Source organism: Dermacentor silvarum, unplaced genomic scaffold, assembly GCF_013339745.2.
Source record: "Dermacentor silvarum isolate Dsil-2018 unplaced genomic scaffold, BIME_Dsil_1.4 Seq831, whole genome shotgun sequence".
In the NCBI taxonomy this organism is placed as follows: Eukaryota; Metazoa; Arthropoda; class Arachnida; order Ixodida; family Ixodidae; genus Dermacentor; species Dermacentor silvarum.
This window is the reverse complement of record NW_023606844.1, coordinates 26,477-36,006: the sequence shown is the minus strand read 5'-3', so window position 1 is coordinate 36,006 and position 9,530 is coordinate 26,477. Positions and strand designations below refer to the sequence as shown.

At 49.0% G+C, this 9,530-nt stretch overlaps 1 protein-coding gene across 1 annotated transcript; it reads right to left on the bottom strand.

Annotated features, from left to right (window-relative positions):
- Window positions 1-229: 229 nt before the first annotated feature.
- LOC119435686 (clotting factor B-like) lies at window positions 230-8,729 on the bottom strand. Its single transcript, XM_049659887.1, has 4 exons — window positions 8,708-8,729; window positions 5,249-5,545; window positions 3,531-3,676; window positions 230-898 (listed from the first exon to the last, which is right to left on the bottom strand). Exons 1-4 carry the CDS (start codon window positions 8,727-8,729, stop codon window positions 734-736), a joined length of 630 nt encoding a protein of 209 aa, XP_049515844.1. The 3' UTR covers window positions 230-733.
- Window positions 8,730-9,530: the final 801 nt, after the last annotated feature.

Genomic DNA, 9,530 nt, shown 5'->3' with positions numbered 1-9,530 from the left:
GGCACCGGGATCGAAGCCAGTACCTCCCGCAGATGAGGCTCCTGCACAGGACCTAAAAGAAATAATTCTACGCAAAGGTTAGCTTCTTAGGCGGTATCGGCATGTGGAAGAGTGCTTAAATGCGTACTTCGAAGGGAACCGCAGAAGCAGTGGACGCATTTCAATCGTGGTAGAATGCAAAGGCATTAAAGATAACCTACATCTGTGTACTCAAGCGCATATACTCGCGTAAGCTCTTAAATTTCGGTGCAAATAACGCTGCAGACGGTCAAAACTATTATGGAGACATCCACTACGGCATTCTTCTTATAGGCCACAAAGCATCTTCAGCACGTAACACATCACGATTTACTTTGATTGATAATACATAATTACTTAATTATTACTTAATTGATTGAGTGATTTATTTACTGATTGATTGATTGGTTTCGAGAGGCTGGACACAGTGGCTCGCTTCAAGATATATCTGCGCAAGAGTTAACTCCTCAGAAACACTTGACCCGGATGTTTCGTCAGCGCGCCCATGAATTTTTCAATTGACACAGCGGTCATTAATAGTCTAATCATGGTTATTCAAATTCAGTAATGAGTCGGGCTCAATTAAAAGAATGTTCGTGATAAGACAGACGACAGACAAGCTGCTTTCACGTGTGTATAGCTCTTTGTCATGTATACTTGATCTCTATGATACTCAGTTGGGGTGCAGCCTGTACATTACTATAGGCGACGCGGTTCATAGATCGTCTTGTAGCGCGCGGCGGAGCCAGCCGACGAATTTGGTGACGTCCGTGTAGACACCCGGTACACCAGGGGTGGCGCAGCCTACACCGTACGAGATGATTCCCACCGTGTACCATCGGTCATCATGCAGAACCATCAGGCCGCCGCCTGAGTCACCCTGCGAAGAGAGAGAGAGATTCATCTGAAAATGGAGAGTGATTTCTCTAGCAGGACAAACTGATTACAAACTGATTCTTACATAAACCCAAGACCCATGCACGCCATGTATCCAGACATGTACACTACAAACAGATGCCCATCCTGTGCCGAGGTTGCCACATTTAATCACATGTTATGGGAATGTCAGGACATAACAAACAATTCGGGCAGCGCCGACACCTCCGTCTCTTCCACCGCCAGCCTCCACTCGCGTTGGAAGACCGCACTGCTCAGCTCGAACCTGACAGTACAGCTCTGGGCCGTCCAGCGAGCCGAGGAAGCCGCTTCGAGACAAGGTCTCGGAACCGCGTCCGCGGCGAGTGCCCAGACCCACTAAAAATACGCCGGACTCAAATCTTATCGATTTGATAATAAACGGTTTACGTTCTTCTCTTCTTCTCTAGCCGGAGCCAGCTACCCCCCCCCCCCAAAAAAAAAAAAACAAAAAAAAAACATCATAGCTATCACGTGCAGAACTAATAAAGCTCAGAATGTAAGGCAGCACAAGTGGTATTTATTACGCGATACATGGGTATAAGTACGTTGTTTACCGTAAAACCGGAGCAGCGTTGAAGGCGCAAACGTATAAAAGTGACAAACCAAAAAAATTGCGTCAAGCCGCGTTTCTTGTTGCCTTCGGAGGATCGCATTCAGGTTCGTCAGCCCCATTGACATACGGAGACTGCCGAACAAGCTCGCCTACCTGCAGTTAGTCATTTGTTAGCCTCCGTTGCGCAGGCTGTCAGTAGGGTTATTGCTTTCTTGCCCAAATATTGCACCCAACTTCACACTTATCGGCATGAGGAGCCCATCTATTATTCTCTCTGGTCCTCCTTCGTTTAAGGAGAGTGCATTGTAATTTATGTTTGGCTCACGTAAAACTAAACGCGGTAGTATAAGCAGTTTTTATCCTGCTTAGGAAATCGTCTCACATAAATGTGATATTGATCGTTCAAATTTCCTTTCAAAGTTGCATTTACGTATATGCCGGGTGTTATTTAGAGAGCTACTCTTAGGCGCCCATTGCTGCAGCGCAGCGTCGGCGTCCCTCGTAACCGAGCGAACGAGCACAGCGAAGGATAAAAGACGGCGATAGCGAAGAGAAAGCGACGGGGAAAGTGGAGGAGGAGGGTATGGCGAAAGCGCGAGAAGAAAAGCGTAGTGCCGCGCAAGACGCGTGCTCTGCGGCGACGATGGCTACGAGATGGCGCCAGAGTAGCGCACGTCGTCTCTTCCCCAAAGACGCCCCCGATACCATACGTGGAAGTAAATGACTGCATGAGCAGAGGTCAACTCATGAGCGTGGCCGCTATTCACAGCGGCTGCTGTGAATGGCGGCCACGCCTCACCCACGCGCTGCCTCTCGCGATCTCTTGATTAGCCAAGCAGTCGCGCCAAACTTCGCTCCGTTTGCAACGTGCCTCACGAGACAGGTTATCCGCGCCAGTCAATATATGTTAATTATTTAATTAGGCATTCTGATTTCTCGTAGAAGTAATGGCCGCCTCGTCGAGTAATTTAGATCAAGGATTATAATTGTGCTATCGGACACAGGCGATTTTTTTTAATTTTGGACCTTCAAAACACCCTGTATACACTTTATAAGTAGACGCTAAAACAACTACATGCTTTAGTGGTGTATACAAGGTGCGCTTGGCGGCATGCATGTAGGTATTCACGTGATTTCTTTCTTTCACAGCGTAAGCTGTTATGGGCTCATTCTAATAGCCATTTCGATTCGCGATGATGCCGCCGCCTTCGGCGTTTAGCCGCCGTAACCGCTATCGCTGGAAATGCGAAAAAAGTACGCGTTTCCCGCCGGGATCGAACGGGAGCCACATACTCTGCCACTGAGCCACGCAAGCGCTTGCTATCGGCCAGCGAAAATGCCCTATAAGGCAAGCGTGCAGGGGCAGACGACCCGAGCCTCCGCCAGTAGCGTGGTGCCATCTAGGTAAGGGACCTGCCAACGCAGCGCGCGCAGGCGCAGACGACGATATGCGATTCAGACGAGGCGCGCAATTCAACGCACTCCCGAGCTGCAGAGCCTCCGCCAGTATGGTGTCGCCATCTAGTTAAGGTGCCTGCAAACGCGGCGTGCCCGACATGTAAGCTGCAGTTGTAAGGCTTGATGGGGCTCATCAGACTGCTGTGTAGAAAACATTATAAGCCGCAGCTCGCCGTCGAAGCCGGGCGCACAGTACAGATTGTGCTCGTCAAAACGAGGCGAAGAGACTGCCGCGATGACCCTGTTGTGCGTGGTGCCCAAATTGGAGCTTCTCTTGAGCCGCTCCACCAGCTTACGCTGTGACTGTGCTGTGTGTGCCGGGCAGGCCTGTGACTTTTTCGGAGTGTTTATTTCTGTGATGTCATGCTAAGTGCGCCACAGGGACCCAGCGCCCAGTCAGGTATTTTTGTTTGCTTTATAGTCCTGGAGCTCCTGGACATTTCTATGTCCTGACCTGCACCTGAAAATGTAGCAACTCTACAATGAAACACCGCTTAACCTTCGTCTCCAAGTTACTCTTCCTGTACATCAAAAGTATAAGGTCACAATGACTGAAACCATGTGCAGCGCTTCTGGTGTATACCTGGCAGGCGTCGTAGCCGTAACGGTAGGCGCAGAACGACGTCGACGGACTATAGAAGTAGCCTTCCATTTTAGCCAGGCAGTAGCCCAGCGGCTTGATCGTTTGCGTGACGTAGAGCAGGTACGGGTTGCGCCGTTGTTGTCCAGCTGCAAATATACATATCAAAGAGCTTGTTGCTACACTACCTAAACCAACCATGCATAAAGTCCTCTACGGGGCTTCATTGCTCAGTTTCAAGCACATAAACATTTTTTACAATTTTCTACTTGTTGATGATGTAACGCAGTGTAGCTAGGCATCGGCTGTATATTTGCACGTCACAAAAGTGTGCATAATAAAAGCATATCACCAAAGCCAACAAAGGAAAGCATCGACTCCGCGGCATCTTCGACAGAGGGAGAGAGTGCATACACATCAGACAGCCGACATGATCAACGGAGACTACAAGCTTCGACAAGTTAAGCGAAGGTTACCGTATCGAGAGGCAACACATGCACATGTGTTGACCATCTTCACGGAGTGGAAGGGCGGTATAATTCTTTTTCTGTCTTAATGTATTTAGCTTCCAAGGTATAAAGTCGTCTCTTTGCCTCACTCACTCACTCACTCACTCACTCACTCACTCACTCACTCACTCACTCACTCACTCACTATCTATCTATCTATCTATCTATCTATCTATCTATCTATCTATCTATCTATCTATCTATCTATCTATCTATCTATCTATCTATCTATCTATCTATCTATCTATCTATCTATCTATCTATCTATCTATCTATCTATCTATCTATCTATCTATCTATCTATCCAATACCCTTGTTACACGGGCGGCCTTAACCGCAGTTATCGCAAAACGCGGTTAGCGCAGTTACACAGCAGGCGAAACACCGGTTAGTCCGCTAACCGCGGTTCACTGCCAACCGAGCTCTGCAATCTCGGTTTTTGTTCACCGACGTTTCGCAAACGGTCACGGTGGCGGACGGTACATCAACGGTGTGCAGTGTGGGTCCTTTGCAGGTCTTTTAAAAGCGCGTGAATTGACATGGCGTGACTACGGAGGCCATGAAAACAATTTGGGGAGATAATCTGGCCGCTCCGCGCTGAAATACTCAGAATGCGCGTCGCTACTCCGAGATGACGCAAGCTCGACGCTACTAAACCCGCCTACGAAGGGCCATGCAAAAGGAATTAAGTGCGGCGAAGCTCGATAATGTGAGCGAGTTTTACCGGTTACTGCCTACGCTATAGCTAATCGAGCTATGTGCGGGACGCAGTCAACAAGACCTGCACGACGATTTATGTAGCGCGAAAACATGCCAGTGGTTAATTGACGCTGCGTCTGCTTCAGTGTTCTGCACAGAGACACCAGCCGCGTTGATATCTTTAAAAAGACGCCGAAACGTCTGGAGAGTTGTTAGGCGTACCGTGCCTGCGGTTCACACCGTACTCATCTCGTGTCAAAACTAGCTTTACATTTTTCGTTAGTTTTAGGAATTTGTGCGGCAGTGTGTTGGAATTCCAGTGGAAATTGAAAATGCGTGCCGTATTCATCGCCACCGTTAACCATGAATAGGAGTGCGCGTGTAACACCGGCAGACTGCGGTTCCCGTTAAAATCGGTTGAATGAGATACCGCCGCTAGGTTTAACCGCGGTTTGGGCACCCGTGTAACAAGAGTGTAGGCTGCGACCGCTGCACCGCCGAGCGGCTACTCACTGTCCGATGTGTAACCCCACCCGGCCACGATGCCAACGGTTCCGGGCAGCGGAGGAAACTCTTCAGTGGGCAGACACACGGGCTGCACGTGGTCCGAGAACTCCAGCTCACGCGACAGCTCGAGCACCGCGATGTCGTTCTTGAGCGTCCTGTCCTCGTATCCGGGGTGCAACACCGCCCTGACCACGGAGACCCGCTGCGACAGCGCCAGAGTTGTGTGGCCGTACAGCACCAAGAGCTGGGACCGCTGGCCGTGGCTGCGGAGAAGCTCGGAGGCAATACAATTCAGTAAGGCATCTCAATTGGTGTACGCACCAGTTCGTTGTTTTACCTTCTGTTTAAGAAGAACGCCCTGAAAGGTATAATTTATTTAATGAAGTGAATCTTTCTATGGCCTTCTTTCCGGGGCTTCGCATGTCTCCTCGATCGGTTTGTGGCCGATCGTTGATATAGTGCAATAGTAAACGGCTGATCCCGGAGTTGATGTAATGATAAATTGGACGCTGGAGCGGTGGCGCGGCGAGCGAAATCCTTGCATTTGTGGGGTGGTGGCGCCCTCTCTTGCGCTGCGCCAGTACCAGCCGGACGTGTTAGAAGCGATTTTAACGAATGCCTAGAATTTAACGAATGCTTAGAAATTTCCAGTTTTCACGCTATAGTCTGCTGTCAGTGTCCGTGGGCCTGATCAAGCACCGTTTTCGTTTTGGTGTGAAACTACAGAGAAGACATGACCGTGTGATTATTTTGCCTCTGCACTAGGGCACAATGATTATAAGTTGACCACTATCTGCCACTGCAAACACCTCACCTCTATGCCTTGTTCGCCTACCTGACCACCACGATGCCCCCTAGTTTGAATTGGTCAATTGACGAACACACACCGTTTACGCTGTACTTATATTGATGTAAACTGACACAGCACGCGTTCACTTGGCAAATAACCACAGTGCATATGTGTGCCAGAAAAATAGCTGGCGGCGCATACATATCCTGCAGTGGAGACACATCGTTAAGGAGTGTCTGCTGGTGATGTTGGTTGTATACTTCAAAAAGTATTTTCTCGCCTCAAAGAAAATGTACTGGAAGTAAAATTTATTGATCATAAGCTGAAATGTTGGTGCGCATAATGAGCTATCTCACGTAGTTTTATCTGGAGGCCATTAATGCTTAATTTAGGTCTGAACATCGACAAAAAGTGACTTTATGCCAAATTCGGAAGTAATGTTCTGCAAAAGTACTCGATTTCATATTCGAAAATTATTTTCGGCATAACCTAAAGCAATCGGGAAAAAAGTGAAAAAGGCTTAAGCTTCGCCTTTAAGCGTGGAACGCGATAGCATTCAAAGATCCCCGACCATTTCTCACGCTTCCCGGCAACTGCAGTATATGTAACCGTAATGTTTACCCGGAAACGCTGGCGGTGAGCACTACGCACGAAGGCGAGCTTTCTGGTAGAAACGCGGCCTCTTGCGTGGGCCGATCCCGGAGGTAGTGAACCACGATGCCAAAAAAAGTTGCATGATTTCCAGGCTTCTGTTATTGTTTCACACTTCTAATATTTCAGTCTGAGAATATTTACCATAAAATGCATGCGCTGTTGGTGTTTTGCTTCGTTACATTTGTTTGTGGGCTGCCATTCTCCAAATTCGAAGGGATAACTTCGTCAAGAATGTAAGACAAGATATGAGAAACATTAGTGATATAAAAGTGTGGCAATTTAACCCGCATATACCGCATGTCATATAGCAAGGCGTGGCATATCATCAGCATCATCATCATCATCATCAGCCTATATTTATGTCCACTGCAGGGCGAAGGCCTCTTTCTTGCGCTAGCTGATTCCAACTTGCACCTGCAAACATGGTATATAATATAAATATACCTAAATAAATACAACAATTTTCACTCACGGGACGCCGACGCCAACGCCGACACCGGAATTTCTTAACGCTATCGCGGTAAAATTTCCACTGCCGGCCGCAATGGAACGAACAGGATACGTGCCTCGACGTCACAATAAATCTGATCTTGGTGTTTACTGTAACGCTCAAGACGGGCGTCGTTTCGAGTACCCAGTGTTACGACTCGCCACTTCAAGAAAAGCAAAGTGCGGTGCGTTACTCATGTGTGGCGTGTATGGGCGTGGCGTGGTGCTCTTCCGATCAGCCGCACCCTTGTGTGAGTTTCTATTGTGTTTCGGGTGGGCCAGGAGAAAAGACTTCTGGCCACCTACAAGGGGATAACACCTTGAAGTTAAGGGATGCGATGTTGTGCCCGCTGATGTCAAATTGCAGAGGTGTGTTTCCCGTGCTCCGAAAGAATGCGTCTCTCACCTCGAGGCAGGAAAACCCGTCGTCTACCAAGAGAGGAACCCTGCCTGCCCAGAGGGAAATGAAAGGCCAACGACGAAGGAAAGGCTGACTTACCTACTGGAGGCGAGTGACGTCTTACCATCCGGTGGACGAACAATGGCCCAACAAAACTATAAAGAGTGCACAGAGCTTCCGCTCTATGGAGGACAATCCCTCTTAGGGAACTAAATATGTTTTAGGCGCCTCGATGCCATATAAGCGGCCCGCGTGTATACTCTTACCCTTCACTCACTTATATGTGAACAAGGTGTAAAAGCTGCGTTTCGTCCCCGTCTGGTCTCCGGACACACGTGGCCAGTCACCCAGTCCACCCATAGCCAGTCAACCTACCACATTGTAATCCCAAACGACAAGCGCAAAGTTCGAGGATCCGATGTCGCAATTACAGGCAAATTCAGGGACTCAGCTAGCCTAACCGGCAGCATGACCTATCCACATGCGCCACTTTCATAGCCGGGACCCCGACGAGCAACAGCCAGCAGCTGGGATCAAAGACCAATGCAAAGAATACACCTGCACAGGTAAGCTGGGCGGGAGTCGCGTCTTCCACGACCAAATTCATCGCGCAAAGTGAGGAATACAAGCGAGCCATCTCAGAGGGCAGACAACTTAAAGCAATCTTACACGGTAAAACGCAAGAAGTAGAAACACTCAAGCGACAGGTAGCTATGCTCACGGCGCAAATGGATCAACTTAAATCCAAACCACCAACTCCGACACCGCAACAGCAAGCACAACCACCACCACCACCACTCGCGACACAAACAAAACAGCCAACACAACAACCACTGTCACAGGGGCCACCAGCAGAAACACAATCCTCGCCACAAGATGCGACAACACAAGTGACACTACAGCAAGTAGAACACATGTTTGCATTACAGCAGCAACAAATCCAGCAACAATTTCAGCAAATGCAAGAGCAACTACAAGCGCAAATGCAGCAGATGTTTACGGAATTCCAAGAACTAAAACGATATGTAGACGATTCAGTTCAGAAGTTCCAACGGCCGCGCAAACGACGACACAGCCTCGCCTCGGGCCAGCTGAGCGCGAAGATCATGGACACCACTGACACTGAGGATACCACAACCTCCGAAGTTCCTCATCATGGCTAACAACACAACCAGGCAACAAGAGAATCTCACTATGTGGCAGTGGAACTGCCGATCACTACACAACAAACACGCGACACTAACACAATACATCAAGACGGCGCTAGTTCCTCCCGACCTCATCTGCTTGCAAGAGGTGGGGAAGCGACCGAGACCCATAGAGGGTTACTGCCTGTACACGAACCCGGATCACCCGATGGTGGCAACGCTGGCTCGAAAAGACCTTGCGATCAGCAGTGCCGCAGCACCGGGAGTAGAAATCCAGCACCAAATTATAACAATCTGGCCAGTGAAGAAGGGACGACCAAAGTGCGTCTTGGTTAACGTCTACAGTTCACCCAGAGACCAAAAAGCTGACTTCTCACCATTACTTAACCATGTATCCACCCTCCTCGTGCGACGTGATAGGCTAATTCTCCTCGGAGATTTCAACGCCTGGCATTCAGAGTGGGGATACAAGAGAGACACGGCGAAGGGCTCCAACCTTCTCAGAACGACACAGACACATGAACTCTTGCTGATCACGCTGCCAGGCGTCCCCACCAGAGTAGGCAACAGCGTGGCTCGCGATACCACGCCTGACTTAACTTTTGTTAATGACGACAGAGGAGTCACCTGGAGCAACCTGGACGAGACGCTAGGCAGTGACCATTACATTATAAATGTAACCTGCAACACGGCAAAAGTACGCCAATCCCTGGGGACGGCCAAACTCACTGACTGGAAAAAGTACAGAGAAAAACAGCAGACAGCCAATTCAACGCCAACCTCTGCAGGAGAATGGAGCGCTTTTCT

Bases quoted from the DNA above. Each gene is read 5' to 3' on its own strand.
- LOC119435686 (XM_049659887.1), bottom strand. From the start codon at position 8,729: ATGAGGAACTTCGGAGGTTGTG. The intron at 5,546-8,707 runs GTATCCTCAGTG...ACACCAATTGAG, and splicing joins GAGGAACTTCGGAGGTTGTG to ATGCCTTACTGAATTGTATT. The intron at 3,677-5,248 runs GTGAGTAGCCGC...GTATATTTGCAG, and splicing joins GTGGGGTTACACATCGGACA to CTGGACAACAACGGCGCAAC.